At 39.8% G+C, this 21127-nt stretch overlaps 1 protein-coding gene across 3 annotated transcripts in view; it reads left to right on the forward strand.

The window, feature by feature from the left end:
- Positions 1-21127, forward strand: part of CSNK1D (casein kinase 1 delta) — a 62062-nt gene that overhangs the window by 38527 nt on the left and 2408 nt on the right. Inside the window, exons 8-9 of one of the 3 annotated variants that reach the window (XM_044676326.1) lie at positions 3742-3881; positions 13844-14152. In XM_044676326.1, the coding sequence (XP_044532261.1) occupies positions 3742-3881; positions 13844-14152 (449 nt within the window). Of the gene's footprint in view, positions 1-3741; positions 3882-10277; positions 11972-13843; positions 14153-21127 lie in introns of those variants that run through there. The other 2 variants (XM_044676325.1, XM_044676324.1) reach the window with 2 other exon arrangements.

Below are 21127 nucleotides of genomic sequence, written 5' to 3' on the forward strand. Positions count from 1 at the left end.
GCTAGCCGAGTGATTGTGGGGCTCCAAAAGAATTTGTGGGAGAGAAGAGGTATTAGTCTGCTACTAAACTGAAGGTCTAGGAGCTGTTGTGCTCTGCTGTATGTCTGTGAAATCTGGACAACTCTATCAACTCCATGCCAGAAAACTGAAATAATTTCCATTTGAATTGTCTCTGGAAAATTCTGGAAATCACCTGGCAAGATAAGGTATTAGACACCAACTTTAGAATCAACCATCCAGCATGGTGTACCTGCATCAAAAAAGGCATTGTGCTCTATGAGCAAAGCAAGATTGTAGTAGCTCAAAGGAAACATGAGATATGCAAATTTAGAGACATCTCCATTACAGATACTTATACAGGCTATTTGTGTCCAACCTGTGGTAGAATCTTCTGAGCTCATATTGGTCTGATCGGCGATAGTTGGTCACACTATGCATTGACCCTGACATAGTGAAATCATTTTGGTCCTGTCTGAGGACAAAGGACGACAATCAACTAACCAACTATCATGATTTAATTGTTAACAGATTTTAAGTCAATATTGAATATTATTTATCAACAAGGTTTACTCTGTTCATTACCTTCCCCCTACCCCACCCCAAGTAGATGATCATTGTCTCTGAAAAAATAGGGAAGCATGTCACAGAACCACAAAATCTAATTGTTAGAAGAGATCTCAAAAGCCATCTCGTATAACTCATACCTGTATTCAAAAGGAATCCCATTGTAATATATACCCGAAGTGGTCATCCAGCCTCTACTTAGAGAGCCCCTCAGGGTCAGGCCAGGCCACTTTTGGCCAGCTCTAAATTTAAAGAAGTTTTCCTAACATCAAGCCTAAATTGACCTCTGCAACTTCTACCCATTCATTGCTCCTGGTTCAGCCTCCTAGAGAACAAATCTAATCCCTTTTCCATTTTAAATATTTGAACATGATGATCTACTTTAAAAAATCCTAGAGGGGTAGCTAGTTAGCTCAGTGAATTGAGAGTCAGGCCTAAAGACGAGAGGCCCTAGGTTCAAAGCTGGCCTCAGACACTTGCCAGCTCTGTGACCCTGGGCAAGTCACTTGACCCCCATTGCCCACCCTTACCACTCTTCTGCCTTGGAGCCAATACACAGAAGTTAAGGGTTTAAAAAATAAAAATATATATATATTAAAAAATCCTAGAGAATCAAGTAAAAAGCTAGTGGAAATAATCAACAACTTTAGCAAAGTTGCAGGATACAAAATAAATGCACATAAATCAAATATTTGAACACCGTTATATCCCCTAAGAATCTTCTTTTCTCCAAGTTAAACATGTCAGTTTCTGCAGCAAGCTTACATATATCATAGAGTCAGGGCCCTTTACCCTCCTCGGGACACTCTGTAGTTCATGATTGTCTTGAAATGATATTTGAAGTATCCTTCCTTTGAGGGATAGCTGTGAATCAAATGCAGATTTAATGAGCATACCATTTATGTCTCTATCGAGTCATTAGGCCAAATAAATCTTTGGGGTACTCTACTGGAAAGCTAGATAATAGAGTGAATGGACTGCTGGGCCTAGAGTCAGAAAGACCTGAGTTCAGATTTGGCCTCAGTTTCCTCAACTCTAAAATAGGGTTAATAATTTCTACCCAACAGGGTTGGTTGTGAGGGTCAATGAAATATTTGTAAAGCACTTAACACAATGCTGATTCATAGCAAGCGTTTATAAACAATTACTCTTGGGGCCAACCGTCCAACTAGTTTTGATTTCATCTGATTGTATTATCATCTGTCTAATCCACTTCTCTCCACAAGAATAGTATGAAATACTTCATCAAAAGTTGCCCAAGTCTATAAACTATATCTATAGCATCTCTCCCATCTCCTGTTTTAGTAATCCTTTTAAAATTGAACCCATACTGGCTCTTTGGCATCATTGCTTCCCTTTCTAAATATGCACCAGCCGTCTCTTTAATGATCCATTCTAGAATTTTCCTAGAAACCAAAGTCAAACTCACTGACCTTGTAGTTTGCAAGGCTCTTCTATATTTTCCATAGTCTTTCAAGTATAAGTTTTTACAGAAAGAAACTCAACAGTCACAGCAACCAGTTCTTTCTGGGCCTGAAGATATCATCTGGTCTGGAGTACCTTAATCTTACTTACTTTGGGTATCAACTTCCTATTAGTCATTTTTATTCTTTTATTTCCAATGTAAAGACCATTCTCTTGTAGAAAATATGAGAAAAGTTGAAAAATTCTGCTTGCTTTCTTTTTACTAACATTCTATTCACCCTATAGATCTTATACCTTCTTTGGTTTTCCTTTTGCCTTCAGGTACAGCTAAAAATAAGTTTTTGTTTTACTTAACTTCCCTTATAAGCTCATTCAGAAGTTTCCTAATGCTATTTTTACAGGACTGTGTCACAGTTTTACATTTAATATTACTTGACCTTTTTTCCATCTTCTACACATTCATTTTGAAAAATCTAATTTGGTTGGTGAACTCCTATATTTTCACATATATCTCTTCAGAACAAAGGCTATTTTCTTCCTCAGCAGATTTGTTTGCTTTTGTATCTTTAGAATTTCTTTCCTGAGCATCTATTATCCCTCCTGAGCTTATATCCCATGAAACATTTTAGTTCATGGGATCCTACCTGTCCTTGCTCTGAATTCTTTAAAATTACTTTCCTAGACAAGGATGGGGGAGTACAAGCCTGTAATCCTAACTACAGGGGCTGATAAATCTCTTGATCTCAGTGGTTCTGAGCTATAGAAGATTATGCCAAGTTCAGAAAATGGAGCAAATTGAAATTCCCACACTGATGAATAGTGAGATTGGGCCCATGAGGAGACCCGGACTTTTTCAAAAATAAGAAAAGAATTCTGCTTTCCCAAAATATAGTGCATAGTCAGATTTTCTCCTTCTGTATCATAAACTTTAATATGGAATAGTTGCTTGCCCACAAGGTTCCCATCATTTTCATTCCTAACCCACTTTTCTCCGTTAGGTGAGAGTCTTAACCAAAATAGAATTTCTCCTTGAAATTTTGAAGGATGAAATTATCACTAAACCTTGCCCTACCCTTTTCCCCCTAACATTATTGCTCATATTTAAAAAGTGCTTTTCCTTTCTAAAAAATCTTGGTTCTTTTGATAGTTGATAGCTAGATAGCAAAAAGAAGAGTACTGGTCTTAGAATCAGGAAAACCTGATTCTAGTTCTGCCTCAAGAACTTGATAACCATTTGGGGCAAGTAACAACCTTTTGAGTCTCAGTTTCTTCCTCTGCAAAGTCGGAGGGTCTAACTTTAGGTTGATCATCTCCACGGTTCCTGGCAGTCCTAAATCCATGATTCTATGCATAGGTTCCCAGTCTTCTTTCTTTTGCTACAAGATATTTTCTGGTTTCAGAATGATTCTGATGATTTTGGTGCTAAGATGAGGCAAACTTCCATAATAGCCATCATCTTATTTTAATCATTTGAATAAACAGGTGGTCTGATGCATTGCAACATCTTGCAAATGGACCAGCTTTGTCCATAGTTATTCCATCAAACTTGTCCATGGTTTGAACTCTGAGGTTGCAAGATACCAGTGATATATAAAGCTTTTCATGTACTTGATATAAAAAGCATCAAAGGAACTTGTTGAAACTGATTTTAAAAGCAAAATATGGTCAATAAAAGAATTTGAAGCCAGATTCTAAAATAAGTGAATAGAGAAAGACCTTATAGTTTTACTCCATTGGTATCTTTTCATCCAGCTAACACCTCTCCTCGGCCTGTCTCTGGAATGGAAAGAGAGCGGAAAGTGAGTATGAGACTGCATCGTGGTGCCCCAGTCAATATCTCTTCGTCTGATTTAACAGGCCGACAAGATACCTCTCGCATGTCAACCTCACAGGTACGGGATTTGGGCACACCTTACCTGGGGGAGAGCTAGGGGCCAAACCATGGTAATGTGTGTAAATGTGACTCCTCATTTTTAATCCAATGATTTCCCTGCACTTATTAGACAAAATTAATCCCCCTGTATCGTGTGTGATTTGAGGTTTCGTTTTTTGTTCCCTTTACCTCAAAGATATGAATGAAGTAAAGTCTATTTGGAATCCTTAAAGTCTTCCCAGTTTCTGGGGACTCAGATTTGCAATTGCTGTTTTCCTTCCAAGGTGGAGAATCTCAAAAGAAGTTGAACCATACTTTAAAAAAATCCCTTTCTTTAAAGGATCCAATGAGCAAAGAAAGGACTGTGGGGGGGGGGGGGGGGAGGGTTCTTGTTTAATCCCTCCTGTGTTTGCCTCCTATTGAGTACTCTGATCATGGCCCTGGACTTTTGTCTTTTATAGATATACTCTAAACACAGACTTGCCTGTACTTCTTGTCCATATGACATTATTACAAGCACATCTAGCCCTGCCTAGAAAAGTTTTCCTCATTCTTTTTAATTGGAGGACTAAGCCTGGTAAAGAGCAAGACAAGTCATGGTATTGATAACAAAAGAGTTAATGGCTTGTAGCATGAATCACTATGCAGTGAGCAGGTGTCCTTTTGCCCTTTGGACACCTATCAAGTCCTGGGTGCACATTGTTCCACAGTGGATAACATGAACTTTCTTTTCCCAGTACAGTATTATAGAATTGGATTTAATTTGATTTTGTACTATCTCTGTGTCACATTTGCTCCCTTCATTATTGAGAACTTACTGATTGAAATAAATATAAACTTTCTGCATGGTGGAGGCAGTAGAACCATGGTGAAGAATCCTCAGCTCCAAACTAGGCCTCAGATTTCTCCCTCTTAACCACTTTACTCCATGCACATTCTTTCTCCTCACTCTGCTTTGATGCATACTATGACATACTTACCTCAACAAACAAGGACAAATCTTTAAAGGTGTTACGAATTTTTTCCCCCAAACAGCCTTTTTTACTTTTTTCCCCTGTTCCTGTTTATTTGTAGTGCCCTTTGAGTAATTAGAAGAGACCAAAGCAAAATCTCTCTTTTGGTTCTTGGTTACTTGACTCCTTGCTTATTCACAACTTGGTTATTGGCAGATGTCCTTATGTACTTGTGTACATAAGTACAAGATGTGAGTTACTCTGGTCATTACTGGAATTCTAGACTTGACATGTCAGTTTTAAAGATTAGCTTGCAGATTGGTTCTTTTGGTGGCTCTTGAAATGACATCCTTTTTAAAATTGTGATGTCTTTTGGTTTCTGATTTAGGGAAGCTTTTTGCCCTTCTTGCTTAAATGAAAGTACTGTAGTTTGGTTAGTAAGTTAAATATATTGGGTGACAGAACATAGAATGACCAAGAATAAGCCCTGCATTCATCCAAAATTGTAGCTATATAGTTTTGCCTTGTGGAGGTAAGAAAATTGCTTTACAATTTACAATGGTGACTTTTCATTTTTTAAATGATCATTGATTTAGTGAAGGAGGGGCGCGTATAACCATGTTTGACCATTCCTGGGAATGGCAAACAATATTGGTGAAGTAGCCAGTTTCTCCATTAGGGGATAGTAAGATCTAGAGCAAACTAACCTTATGGATAGTACTGAAATTTAGACTTTGAAAGTATTTTGTAATATAATCATTCATATACCACTTCCTGACCCCAACACATAGAATTGGCCTAGTATGCCTTTTCCCCCACAAAACCATGAGATTGCGTAATGTGGAATGTAATATACATGCTATTATATAGATCATTTCCGTTTTATAATTCCAGACTTCATATTAATTCAAAGACCACTTAAGTACTCCCATAGTACTTTTGGAGAACTTTCAGAAATTAGAGTAAATTGTAGTGAAGGAGGGGATCTAGTTCTTCCTTCTTCCTGTGAACTTCCACCTCAGAATAGGTCCTGACTAGAGTAGTGTTCTGGCATGGTTTTAGGGGTCTAAAAATTGTGTGTGACACATATATGTAGGATTGTTTCACATTGTCTGGCAACCTGGCCAAGTAACATTTGACTAGCAGGATTGGAATACCTAATTTTTAAAAATAAAGCAAAAATATCAATCTAAGAATTTGAATCTAAAAGTAAATTATAGTCAGTATTCAGGCTGTCAAAGGTGTTGGACCAATTCTTAGATCAAAGTTCATTAACCTCTCCTGCCTACCTTTGATGTTGACATAACTACAGCCCTGATATGTAGGGAGTGCCCTGTTCCTCTTGCAAAGTTCCTAAATGTTATCCAGGAAACTGAACAATATTTTATTGGCAAAGAGTTTCTGTTTCTTTTTCTTCCTTCAGAATAGTTCAATTGGCTGAATGTTAGGATAACTTTCAGCTCGTTCATTTTACATTTTACTTTCCCTTTACCTGACCAAGAAGGGCAGTGTTGATTGGAAGCCCAGGACTTTGAATATAGGAAAGATGCTTGAAAGATTGTAATACTGAGTAGCAGTAAGTCCTTTTTAAAGAGGATAGCCTCAGCGTTTGTCAGTTGTCTTCATCTGGGAATATTCCCTGAAGACACCAGTGATAGCTAGATCAGAAACATTTCTTCCTCCTGCAAATCTTTCAAGATTTTCCATCTTCTGAGGTATGGCTAAGGATAATTTCTGAAAAGGCCTCTTCTGCAAATGCAAACCTGTGCTATCAGCACTTTTGTGTTCTTCCCCTCAAAACCCTGCTGGGTTCCTGCCTATAGGGAACATTTTAGCTTAGCCTTTTTTTTTTCTTGTGGTCCCAAAATTTGAGTTCTATAGACCTAAAACAAAAGGTTGTTCTTTGGGTTCTTTGTACTATAGCACTCGTTTCCCTATCATTTTATTCATGATAATTTCTACTAGTTGGTTATAAACTTAAGTTAAAGGATTTGACTAATAATTATTTGGCTAATCTGCCTTTGGTATTTTTGCCAAGCCTTGGAAAGGCTAACCAGGATTGATGTACAGATATGTCTCGTTCCAAAGTCTGACAAACCACAAAAAAAACCCAGCCATGATATTTGCAAAGAATATTGCCAAGTAGATAGATATTAATCCAGTGACTTAAGTCAGGCATAGGTTGCCTTCGTTCTTGGACCACATCCATGGACTGCCCAAGAGCTAATGGAACCTCCTTCCTGCTAACTGCCTTCCCAGGGGCAGCTGCCTACCCTTAAATCTTGATTTTGATTTTCCTTTCTAGCATCTTGTGGCACAGAAAATGTGCCCATGGTGGGGCAGGGAGGATCTTCCCTAATTAATAACCCTCTTGATGCCTAGAACCATCTATTTGTTCAGCTATAACATTCTTATAGCAGCAGGTGTATTTCAAAGGTATTAAAGCATCGTCCTAGTATTTCAAGTTTGGAGATTTCAATTATTTCTGAATGTATAAACTACCATTGTAAATACTTGCAGCCTTTTAAGAGACCTAGGTCTCATTCGTTTCTCAAAGATCTAATGTGTAATTTAGTCTGAAAAATGTGTAAATTTCAGAATAGAAAGAGGGCAGAAATGGATTATATCTCAGTAACAGCTATCCTTTTGTAAGTCTTTATTTTTAACTGGTTGCTTGTCATTAAAGAAGGTTGCATGCTGCCTTAAGAAGACGTTATTTAAGAGGAAAAGGGGAAAATTTCAGCCTGTTTCACTCCTGGAGCTCGGCTTCTTCCCCTTTCACCCTTCCCAACATGGCATCTCTGAAGAGTACCTTTTCTCTGAGGTTACAAAGATGAGCTCAAGGTTTCAAATTCTAGTGACTCTGAGATTCTGGTTATTCCTACCCTTGTTCCCTCTCCCACAAATCTCGTTTTAAGTCCTTCAGTTAAATAGCAATCAACATCTAGTTCATTCATTATTAACTTGTGGCCATTACATCCTAAGGAAAAGAAAAATACTACCAATGTAGAAAAATTGTCTTCTTTCTGAAATTAGCCTACCTTAACCTGCTGGTCATCAAAAAAGTCCTGCTCAGAAGATACCTGAGTCCTGGAATTCCCGTCCTTTGGATCGCTGCTGATTTTGCCAATTATTCTTCAGAGCTGGCATTCTTTTCCATGCTACCAAGAATTTGACAGTAATCCAGCTTCTCTGCTGGAATCAGTTTGGAAAGGACTTCCTTTGCCAAACTCTAGGGACTGTTTTCTAGACTCTTAGTTAAGGTGATAATCCTTCAGGGGACATATGTAATAGAGCTTGTTAATCAAGATACTACAGCCTTTACATCTAAAGGATACAAACAGCTTGATCTGGGAATTTACTGAAATATAGAAATTTATCCTCTTTCACTTATTCTTCCACAATCAATCATCATCCAACTCTCTTAACTTAGTATTTAAGGGTGAAGTTAAGATCACCCAGCATTTGGAAAACAAAATTGAGGAAGTTCATTCAGGATCTGTTCTTGTCTGCCTTCTCATGGATTGATTAGCTTTTCAGAAGACAAATGACTAGCTTCCCAAATTTGAAGCTGGAAGACAAGCAGTATTTGGTGGGTGAGGGAATGTTTGGAGGCAATACATATTCTCTTAGGTCAGAAATCTGGCTAATGCTTGCAAGGCAGCACACTTGGAACCAAAATAATTTGCATGTCATCACCTGGGATTCCCCTCTCCCCAATGTTTTCTTTTTAAAAAAAAATAGCATATAGAAGCTTTTGCAGAGCTGGTTTTAAAGAGGTTTCTGCATGTGTATGTTATAGATCTGGTTTGAGATTAGGAGAAATGAAGATCTTGGAAATAGGGGCTTCACTTAGGAAGTCAGGTGGGACGATGACCTCACGATGCTGTGTTAGGCCAGCAGAACTCTTACCAACAGCTGTCTTTTCCCCCCAACTCAGAATAGCATTCCTTTCGAACACCACGGCAAATAGCTGCTCGTCTACCCGTTGGAAGGCAGCACTGGGTGAGTGTGTTGATATTCGGTCCCGGTCTCATTAGCCCAGCAAGACTCAGGGGCTGGGGTGGGAACTGACCACCCTTCCCTTGTCCCTCCCACCTTTGGGAGTCTCCAGGTGGGACTGTGCTTGCATGCCAGGTACTTGAGTTAGTTTGAGGATTTTTGGTGTGCCTTTCAAAGCAGCTGGTTTCTTTGCATGGGAGAGAGCGATCTCTGCACAGAGATGTGGATCTGAATAAATCCAAGAATTGGAATCCAGTTGTACCTTTGACAGTGACCTCCATATTGTCTCATCAAAGCAAAGGGCTTTCTTATGAATGAAACCCATTTAATGTTGTAGATTCTTTCCATTTTCCTCTCCCCCACTCCATGCTTCTCCCTGCCAGACTTTTTCAGATCTGCTATTTGCTGCCTGCCCTTTCCAAGAGTTTTCAGATGGGCTTGTATTTGAAGCAGGAACTCAAGCATCCTGTACCACCACCACCACATTTGCACCTGGTTGTCCTGAGGCTGGTATCTTAAGCAGGCATGATGGCATCTATCTACCTATTTGGAAGCAGACATGGCTGGGCTGTTCTTTGTTTTATAGTGTTTAGCTGAGAAGTTCCATGCTTAAGGTTGGGGTTTAAACTTTTAGTTCTTGATGAACTGAAAGACCCAATAATGGTCTCTGCGCCTCCTAGCTTCTGTCATCTCTTTTCTGCCTTTCATTTCTTTTTGTGCTCTCATGTTTTTCTTTTCAAATTCAGTCACTCTGCCAACCTTCTCATCCATACAGCTACTGTCTGTATTAACCCATCTAGCTGTAGCCACCTGCTCTTTACTCTTCCCACACCCCCTTTCCTTTGCTGCAGTTGGTGCATGGCTGGGAGCTCCTGCTTACTTCTCATTGGCAACTCAACATTCTGCATTCCCTGTGAACAGCAACCGCCTTGCAGCTTTGGTCAGGTCTAGCCCCTGATGTTTAACACCTGTAGTTTAACATTATAGTCATGGAAATATCTTGATGGGAGCTGCTTCTCACATCTTCTCCCAAAGGGGAGTGTCTTAGCACTCAGACTGGAGCTTGTGTAGCCATTTCCAAAAGGGCAGACACTTGTTAGGAGGGAGGAATTGGGGCAGGTTTATCTCTAGCTCTCTTGAATTCTCATCAGGTCAATTTCAAGAGCTCAGCTAAGTCATAACCTGATTTTCCTTGTTTGCATGCCCCTTCTTCCTTCCCTGATTTCTGTCACTCATTCTGCTGAGCACATTTTCCTGGTGGCAGAGGTGCTTTCCGTCTACAATTCCCTTCCGGCAAGCTGTGGGAGGAGGCGACCTAGAGTGGGTGCTGGTTGGCATTTGTGAATCTAGAGCTCCTGATCTTTCCAGGACTTTAGCACCTTGGTATTTTGCACCCACACGACTGGTCCTGCATTTCTCTGGCTACACGCTGACATTCTCCTGTGCTTTGGCTCCGACAGATTCCCGGTCGGGTGACTTCCAGTGGTCTTCAGTCTGTCGTGCACCGATGAGAAATCTCCTTTTTGCCGTGGAGGGGCAGACAATGCATGGCTGATCTACTATGTTACCTACCAATGGCTTTACTAGTGAAACGTCCCCCGATCTAGAACAGAAAACGTTAACACCAGGAGCTCTCCAGGCCTTTTTACCCAGCGATGCTCATGGGGGAAACAAAAAATACCCTAAACCGAACAAACTCCAAGTGCTGCCATCGCCAGGGGCTGAAACCTGATGCCCCTCACAAAGAACTCAGTTAAAACGGGGCTGGGAAGAAAAACCAGAGTGTGAGAGAGACAATTTGCAAAGAGAATCAAACTCCCATACGAGAGTCTTTTCATTTTTCCCTCCACTGGTGGTAAACTTATGCTACCCCTTATTATTATTCTACTGTAACTATAAATCTTTTACTTGGTTTAAGACAGTTTTGTATCATTTTGCTAAAAATTATTGGCTTAAATCTATGTAAAGAATTCTGTCTTTTTATTGTTGCATTTTTTTTGTCTGTTTTTTTTTTTTTTTTCGGTCTGACTTTAAAGATGTTGACTTTGAAGAATCCTGCATCAAAGACACTGGCTTGGAGTTTCAGGCAGGGAGTGTATGTGAATTAAAATGATAGAATTTTTTTGTGTTTTTTTGTTGTTGTCTTTGTACAATCCAGTTTGGAGGGGGTTTTCTCATCAAAGTTTTATATACATATATATGTACACATATATGTGAGTAATATATGTGTGTGGCTTGCAGTTTCATTAACTTGCTTTATGGCTGTCTTATTCATTCTTCCCTATGTAAAACTAAAATGCCCCTACAACGCAAAACAGTTGACTTTCTTGTCAGTCTTCAGTGCAGTCAGAGAGCTAAGACTGCTGCTTGAAGGGTGTGGGAATACTTTCAAACAATGCAAGACACTACTCTTTCCAAAGGAGGATGGGAAGGGAAACAAGAAGTCTGAAGAATATTGAAGGCCAAGGCTCTTGAGACCCAAATTGAACAGTTGGGAGTTCTTAGGATTAAAAACTGAGTATATGTTTCTGGTTTTCTTGTGAGAAGATTGTAATTTGAGAGACTTGGGGATTGTGTATGATTATCTCGATGTTGGTTGCCTGAATACCTTTGAATTGGGGAAAATTTAAAGTGGACTATAAATGCTACCAATACAGATGGGCACTTCATTTGTAGTAACACCTGTGTGCTCAAAAGAAAGTAACTGGTCTGCCATCATTTGATGCCAAGGTTTACCCTCGTGGGCTGAACGGATGAAGGGGAATCTCCCCAGAAGTGCCAAGAAATAGATGCTTCCAACCTGCGTTCAAAATTTTAACATCCCAACAGGTTATGGTCATGCATTTATGGGGCAAGGTTTTTTTGTAGCCCCGAGTTGCATGTGTGAACCGAAGAGAAACAGAGAAATGCAGGGTTGATTCAAAATCTACTAGAACGCAAATGGCCTCCATACACAGCGTCTTTTTTTTCCTCTGGAGTCTCTCGGGGACTTCGGCTCTTGGTAGCTTTTCGTAAAATGATGTTTCTTATTGTTAATCTTGCAGCACTCACAGAAACACCGAACCGTAGTGATACCAAATCTTTACTCAAGCAAAGTAGATGTGAGCTTTTTCTGTCTTGGGAATCAAGGTGCAATATATATATATATATATATATATAAATATATATACATAGGTATTTTTATATTTCTTTCTAATCAGCCCATTGGAGAGTCTGTCCTGTTTGGAAGCTAAGCTATACCCACCCTTTATCCCACAGTCTCCTTCCCCTGTACCCCCAATTTCCTAGAACTGAAACATTTGTTCACGGAGACACCTGATTTTTTTAAATTGATGTTGCGGTGTTCGGCCAGTCACTTTCATTTTCATCGCCACTAGTTGTTCCATTTAATCCTGACAATTGGTTTTTCAGAGCCCTGATTTGGTTGCTTTTATTAGCTTTTGGAGAGTGTTTACTTGACAGGGTTTTGGGGGACCTGAGTTTTGGGAGTGCAATAGGAAGATTTAAAAAGTGTTGATTAGTGGAGGGGTTTTTTTGGGTAGCTGAATGTCTTACTAAGTTTGGTTTTAATCCTTTAGGCATGTCATTATCAGCTACAGTCCTGCACTAAAATGTGCTTTCTTTGTAAATCTGTGGTTTCTGATGTAATGCCAGAAAGACATATCAAAGGCAGCCTTTCTTCCTCCCTGTATCCAGGACCTGAAATTGACAGAGTATATTTGAAAAGTGAATTCTGATGCAGATTTCTAGGATTGTGTTTGCTTGTGGACAGTTCTTGCCCTTCCGTGATATTTAACTCCCCACCATTACCTGCAGCAAATGTAGTTAGAATGTCTGTATCAACCTGTGTATTGGTAACCAATATCTCTGAACAGCTCATTTGTATTACCACTGTATTTGTGTACTTTAACAATTGTGTAAATAATAAATTCATAATGACTTCTACATTTCTCCCTCTCCCCTTTCATGTCGTCTTTATTTCACCAGTTCAAGAATAGTTCACTATGTGTAGGTAAACCACCAAGGGAGTATGAAAATGACTTTTTTCAAAACTGGTTCTCATTGTTTTGAAAACGAGATTTGGATTCATCTATATTCATTCTTTGAGAATCTACTGATTATCACTGCATGCTAATTGGGAGAGTTAGCACCCTGGCTAGGTTGACCTTTTGGACTTCTGAAAGTTGCACAGTACCATACTGTTTGAAGGATTTAGGCACACAGTGGTTTTCTCACAAGGTTTTCAGAGTACTTTTCTAAAAAAGGAATATTCTCATCTCCCCATCTAGTAACACATTGCCTAGGATGCTTATCAGTTTAACATTCCCCGTGTTTTGGTTTTTGCCAATGAATTTAGATAGTAGGAAGAGGTGAAATTTCCAAAGAACCCTCATAGAACTAAGCACTTGGTTTGCCAGTTTCAGTGACTTAAAACACTTAATTCCTATCACTTTCTGTACTGTGCCATTTCATAAGTTGAAAGGCAAAGGAATGAAATGGCCCACCCAGTCTCTAGCGGCATATATTGTTTCTGGAAGAGAACTGACTGACTTGAGTATCCCTTTTGGGAAGAGTTGTTCCAGCTTACATTTAGTGTGGTTGAGGAGACTCCCTGGAAAGATTAAGAATATAAGGATGGGCAAGCTGCTTGAAATCATTCTGCTTGCCTGTGGTGTAGGAGAGCCCTGCAACACCCTGTCCAACTGAACGTCCCAAGGATCAGCTTCCTTGTGGTCCAGCTCTGTTAAAACAGGAGTTCTCAGAGCTGAGCTGCTGCTGTTTATACATTACTGTTCCCTCTTTGATAAGCTGCTTCATGTTTAAAATAGGAAGTCAGAGCTTGTCAACATATATGTTCAAGCAAGATCCTCTAGATCCGACCGTATATGGTGTTTCACTTCATCTCTGACTTCCTGAGCTGTTTTGTCTGAAAATCAGGGGCAACTTATAGGAGAAACAAGAAGTTTTAACGATCAATTTATTGTGCTGGAAACCTGATTGCCTCCCTTTCCGTTGTCTCCCATAGCTCTGGGAATACTGGAGTCAAGGCAGAGTTATCAGCCCACATACGGATTTGAAAAACAATAAACTACTCATATTTGAGAAGTATCCCTTGTGTTTGCATTGTAGCTTTCTCAGAGCCACTCACCAAACTTTTAGACAATGCCTTGTGCCTAGAGGGCATAAATCTGGTCGGCTGCCTTGTGAAGAAGGTGGTGAGTATTCATCTCTCCCACTTTATAAGGACAAAAACAAGTTCAGGGGCCCCAAAATGGGGCCCTTGACTCAACTTCCCAGCAAATCCTTGGCGGAGGTAATGGCTTCACGCTCTTAAGTTCTTTGCTTACCAAACCATGTTAAAAAGCTCACTTGTTTAATTTACATAGGGTTTCTGCTGCAAGTCCTTTGTATTATTACCCTTGTCCCCTTGGCTTGCCAAGCCTGCCTAGGGTGAGCAAAAGCCCAGGTGCTCGCCCTGCCTTTTTAAGGCTGCCTCTCCAAACAAACATGTTTACACACCCTTCCTACCCATGTGCTGAAGCAACTTTGGAAGAGGCTAGCAATTGCCTTTGAGCCACAACAGTGCTTTGCAGGATTGCCAGGGAGTTGAGTTTAGGTGTGCCATGATTTCCTTGAATGGGACTTTGATTTGTAGTTGCCCTTTCATGCTTAAGTCTCAGAACCTCCCCTATACTATCCCTAGACTTGGCCTGCAGCCAAACAAATCAGGGTCATTCACGCATTACACAGGGAAGCCACTAGCAGTGCCCTCACTCTCTCACAGCTAACATGCATGAATCACAGGCCTTTGCTTTTAAGGTGACTGGACTCTGGTCTTGTCAGTCAGTACCTTAAATCTGGAATGAGGCTCACTCCCAAGTCAACTTTCTCTTTAACCAAACAAGGAGCTATGTTAAGCAAGTGATATATGGGACGTGTTCAACATCCCAGGAGCTGCATGACGCTCAGTACTTGTACAAGAGGTACCTGGCTCCATTTTATTTGTACCACATCTGCATGGAAGGCCCCACTGAGTCTAAATGTTCTTCCTTTGGGGGTTTTTCCTATTAATTCTTTTCTGTATCCCATCCACCTTACTAGGTCAGTCCTGATATTGTCATTTATCGATGGCTTATTATATTTAATTTTATTATATATATTTTTGTGTTCTCCCACCCCATCACCTACTATGCTTACTTCAATCACTCCTTGCCCTTCCCCTGCTTCATATTCTTGTCTCCAGCTTTGTCTAAAATTCTTTTGGCTTCCAAATGGGACATTCAGAGCTCTCCGTTCTGTCTGCAGTTCTCATATTAGCCCTATCCATTATGCTGCCACCCCAGAATGAAGTCAAAGTTCATAATAGGACTGATATCATCAAGAGAGCCCTTTGACCCTTGTACTTTTATCCTTGTTAGTGTTTTATGATGGATTGGTGGTGGTTGGCCGTTTCTCCCCACTTCAACCAGACCTCTGATTTCGTTGGCATAAGAAGAATTTCCCTCCACCAGATGGCACCAGCTTTTCCTTTTTCTGGCACAGGGAACCCAAGCTCTCCTGACTATCCAACATTACCTGTCCATTTATTCCCTTTTCATTCATTTTGCCTCTGGATGCTCTCCTGAGCACTCCCCTCACTATCACCTGGAGTTTAAACATGTGGGAGTTCCACATTCACTCACAATTTTTTCCACCCTTCTTGGCTAGTTTTCCAGTTTAGGACCCCAGAATCTCACTCCATCCCTATTACACATTGTAAACATTAAATCATCATCTGGATCTTAAAAAAACCATCAAGTGTATTGGTGAATACTTTTCCCCCCACAAGAGGGCATGTGAAGGCAGGACATGTTCTGTCACAAAGATAAAACAGCTCTGAGGGGGTTTAAATAGCAAGTTGTGCTTGTATTAAGATTGCTTGATAGTCACTAGACTGACCATTCAATAGGAAATAGATTGGCACTCTGGAATACTGCCTTAGTATAATGGTAAAGAGAATGCTTATGTTCTGATTCGTGGGATTTTTTTTAATGTGTCCACTATCTTCTGATCATGTATTCCACATCCAGGTCCTATAATCCTATAATTTTATACTTAGAAGGGAGCTTACAGGTCATCTAGGCCATCTGTTTGGGAATAACAAGAAAAGTATTATATAGCAAATATACAAGGTGCTTTAAGGTTTGTAAAATCCTTTTCATATATTATTTCATTTGACCCTCAAAACACTGAGGTAGATGTTATTCCCATTTTTACATATGAAGAGATAGGCTTAGAAGTTTAAGTGACTTGCCTGGTGTCACACAGCCAGTAAGTATCTACAGCTCTTCCTAACTTCAAATCCATCATGCTATCCAGCTGCCTATAACATCCCATCTTTATAGAGTATCCTTGGCCAATTCTAAGACCAAATGCCAATTTATTTTATTAAGGGGAAAAAAATTGGAAAGAAATGCTGAGAATCTGAAGGTCAGCAGCAGTTGAATTTGATGATAGGTGCCTTAATATTTGTAAGATAAAATTCCTCATTTGCACACATGATATTCCTACCTTGCTAAGAGATGATTCAAAGCAATGGAAAATGAATGAGGCGAAAATGCAGGATTCTTTGCTTTATATAGGTCAGTGAACTGATTTTTTTTTTTTATCAGTTTGTATCTTACCTAGTGGTACAACCATAGCTTGGCTCACAGCTAGCTTCCTTTACATATACCTGGCTATAGAAGAAATACTTTATCTGGAGGCAGATGTTTTGCTGGGGGAAGGGAGAGGAACCATGGAGTTAGGCTGAAAAGACCTAGGTGGGATTTGTGACCCTACTTGAGTGTTTTAGTATTTCTGGTCTTCAGTTTCCCTCTAAAATGGAAAGGTAAAATTAGAGTATCTCTAAGGTCCCAGCTTAATCCTATAATCCATTGAAGGCCCAGGCATCCTTGGCAGGTTCAGAACGATATTAACTTTTTTTTTTTAAGCCATCCTGGATCTGGTACCATTTCCTTTTCTAAGGTATCCAAAAAATTTGACCTTGTTATCTAGCATCTGATTTTGATTCTGCTAGCTTTACTGAGCCTCAAAAACTCCTCTATCGTGCCCACATTTGCTTTGTCCTCCTTTGGATCTGGTCATGTAGAGTCAGTAGCATTGAATCCTGAAAGTCCATCACCTGCAGTCAAGCTTGAGAATTTCCCAGAAGTACATGCAGCAGCTCATCATTAATCTAGCTATTAAAGGGTCAAGTTATTAAGTCATTTTGCAACCCAGGAACTCACCATTCTTCTGGCTAGGGAGAAGCCCTTATCCATCTCTAAATTCAAGGTTGTCACTTTGAAATAATAAAAGTGATTGTGTGAGCTTTGGAATAACCTATTACCTTAGAGATATCTTTTACAGAAAGAGATTTATGAGGAGTGCAATATTGGCCTGATAGTAAAAATCCAAGTTCTACTTCTGGCTCTGCTTCTAACTATTTCTAATTACTGTAAATCTTGGGCAAGATGCCTAACCTCCCAGGAGCTCAGTTCCTTTGGGGGTTAAGTAAACGATGTTGCACTAAATTATTTCTAAGGTCTCTTCAGCTTTACTATTCTACTGTGTTAATGGATCTTATTTGGTTATCAAATTCAACTGGTCAACATTGTCTGAGGAAAAACCTTCCAAATAGTTGGGTTAGTAATTTAAAAACAGAAAGAACCCAACGACCCCTTTATCAATCAATATGAAGCAGACCACTTGGGGTGTTGTAGGATCCAATCCCTGTTGAAGTCTAGACAAAAGACTAAAGCAAACCAAGGAGAAACCTAAATGCTTCAAGGAAAGAATCCTCTCACCTACATGGCTTGACTGCAAAGGCAGAGGCTGAACCCGCTGATCTCTCCAGATCCATTTTCAGATCTGTTATTCCATGATTCTAATTTTCTTTTTCAAATGGTTGAGTTAGCCAAGCAATCACACTCACTTTACAGGTCTCTTTTTCCTGAGGAATCCACATTCCTTATTCAAAGAAACTGAAGGCATAGTTTGGCAGTCATTTCCCCTCTGGTTCCAACTCACCTCCAGGGTGCCCAGTTCAAGAGTGGATAGGACAATTAGTTGAAAAAGATTGGATCCTACTATTTCCTCTAAATGTTTGACAAGATCTACTTTGGGGGAAATTTTTTTCTTTGTGCTAAGTTTAAAGAGCATTCTGGTGTTACTGTTGTAACAGAATCACCATTCTGGAAATAACCTCAGAAGCCATAGCCATGAAAACCTTTACACAATCTTTTTTTTTTTTTTTTTTTAACAAAATTGTGAATAAGTGGTCAATCCACTTAAAAACCAGTGAAAGGAAGCCCGCTGCTTCTCAAGCAATGCATTCCACTTTTGGACAACCCCAATTGTTAGGAAGTTTTTCCTTATTATCAAACCAAATTTTAACTCTACAACTCACCTCCAAGCATCCCAACGTAGTCCTTCCCAACCAACTTACCTGAGATACGCTCACATGACCAACTTATTGCTCTGCTCTACATTTAGTGTTTTATAAATATTTGTATTTATTTGAAAGCAGCTGTCATACCTACACCAGGAAACTGGAGGCCTGAAGTGTAGAACACTCACATTAGAAATAAAAAGGTTCTAGTTTTATTGAAAGGGTATCTGAATCTGAGGTCGACTGTAAAGCTAAAGAAATTAGAAGCACCAGAGACCCTTTCTAACAGCTCTTTTCATGAGGAGGAAGAGAATGAAATGGGATTCTGAAAAATAAAATGAAATTATGGTGACAGTACCAAAGCAACACCATCTTGTTACTGCAAATTGTCCCATGTCCCATTTCTAAGTCATTTTGTGTTTTTCAACTTAAGTCTTTATAACGGAATAAATATTTATTTACCAGGTGTGCCGTAGTTTGCCAGAAAAGCAGATGACAAAGTCACTGTGAGATCACATGCCACTTTAAAGTACATTTACACAGAAGCCAGGGGCAGGGGAGCAAAAGCTCCCTTAATCCCATCCCTTCACTCATTCTCTTCCTTCAGACCCACCTACTTACTGTCCAGATGTAATAAATTTGAAAAAAAAATTTTGTCTTAGGAAAAGTTCAATGCACACTTGGGTTTCTGGCTTAGCTTCCTTTGCATAGGACTCCAGCAGGGACATGGAACGAACTCTCCATCACTCCCCAATGGCTAATTAAGAGAAAACAGTGGATTTATCTTCTCGCTGACCTTCCTTCCCACCCCTTCTATAAAGGACATTTCTAAGGGAGGAAATATTAAAAACATTTATTACCTTGGCTTTTGCATCCATAAAAGGGACTTTGTTTAGCAACCGACTCCTTGACCAGAGAATTTTTTAAAGGTTTTCCCTAGCAAAAGAATAAATGTAATTGACCAACCACCATCTGTAATGTTTGGACCATCTGTGATGAATAGAAATCCATTTGTATAGCATATCTCCTGACCCAATTCCTGCTTGTAGTTTTTTTTTCCTATGTACTCCATCCACAGAGCTTTGTTTTTAAAATAATTAGGTCCCTTATTCAGTACATTTTCCTGTATAGATCACTGAAGATCCACAATGATAGAGAATTTACAAGGAAAAAAAAAAAAGAATACTTTTAGTATTCCTAGTACCTAGGAGCTAGAGAAAGCTATGCTTAGGAAGTTTATTTCCTCAAGAAACCACAATCACCCAAATTCATGGCCCCCTAACTTTGAAGATTGGTTTAAGTATAAAAGATTTTCCCACTGTCTTCAAATAGCTCGGAAAATTATTCCTGTGGAATAAGGTATGGAATAAGAATAAGAGAAGGGCAGTTTTCTTAACACCTTTATTCACATTTCTGGAGCAGCAGCCCATCAGAAATTTGAACACTATTCAGATATTTTTTGTATCTTATCAGTATTTAAGTTTAAATTTCAAAGTATAATACTTTTACTAGGCTCCAGTTAATTTTGTCCTTATATTTGCACTCATGGGGGTGGTGGTGTGGGGTAAGAGTAGTTGTCATTTTATCTCCTACATCTTTGGTGATTGCCAATTCCTAAATTTGAAACTGGTTGTAGGAATACGAGAAGATTGAAATCACTTTATAGTGTGTAAGCCACAGGGAAGGGAACAGACCCAGAGGACCAAGCCTGGGCACCATCTGACCTATGGAAGGATCAGGCATTCCTTATCCCTGGTAGAGTTCACCCATAATAAGAGGTTCCACAGGCCTTAGAGACCAAGCTCTTCACTTGCAAGACTGAAGGAAACTGCCTACCAAAAAGCATTCAGTTCTAAGAGCTGAGAATCGCAGACCTTTCTAGCCAGGCTTTGGCATATTATCTGAGTACGGTGCTTACCACTCACCTTCCCCATTCCTACCCCCAGAACATTCAAGTATCTTGATTTGGGAATTAATTTAACCTTTTCCCAGAAAAACAGACTGCTCTAGGAAAACTAGAGAAGTTGCTTTAAGTTTTCCTGGTTCTTCTTAGCATGACCAAATACAGCTGTTAATTATGGTGTTGCCAGATTGACTGACTGACTCCCCTGGTCTCCTTTCCTCACTCCTCCTAACTCTGCTCTCTTGAGAATGAGAATGGAGAAAGAGTAGGGTCGGTCAGACCTTACTCACACCAGTGTAAGTGAGTATAGGAACTGGGGAGCTGAGGGGGAAGTATTTAATAGTTTTACATGATGACAGTTTACAGTTGAGCTGAAAAGGAAGGGGGAATTTAGGTATGGGTAAGGCAAGAAGAGGGGGTTAAGGAGCCTGATCCAGACTTAACTACAGCCCTTGGGGAGTTTTGATAAAAATTTCAAATCAGGGGATAGAACCAGAAAGAAATGTAACTTTTGTCCAGAACTAACTGCTTTAAAACAGTATTTTTCCCTAAAATTAAAATAAAAGGCAAAAGGATTGGGTTGGAGGCAGCTGGGTGACTCAGTAAATTCAGAGCCAGGCCTAGATATGGGAGGTCCTGGGTTCCAATGTGACCTCAGATAATTCCCAGCTGTGTGACCCTGGGCAAGTCACTTAACCCCCATTGCTTAGCCCTTACTGCTCTTCTGTCTTGGAACCAATACCAAAAAAAAAGTATTGGGTTAAGTCAAAGTCAGAGGAGCAGAGAACAATGTCAGCTACATCTGCAGCCATCTGCACCATTTTGCATATAGAGAAATCTTAAGGCAGTCTTAACAAAGTTGCCTCCTGAATTTAGGGTATACTGGAGCCCTGGACATTTCTAGTTTAAGTAGCAGGACTTCCACAGGTCCCTAGGCATAGAACACAAAAGGCTCTTAGGTTGCTGTCATCTCCCCAGATCTGTCCTAACTAATC

Source organism: Gracilinanus agilis, chromosome 4 (assembly GCF_016433145.1).
Source record: "Gracilinanus agilis isolate LMUSP501 chromosome 4, AgileGrace, whole genome shotgun sequence".
Lineage (NCBI taxonomy): Eukaryota > Metazoa > Chordata > Mammalia > Didelphimorphia > Didelphidae > Gracilinanus > Gracilinanus agilis.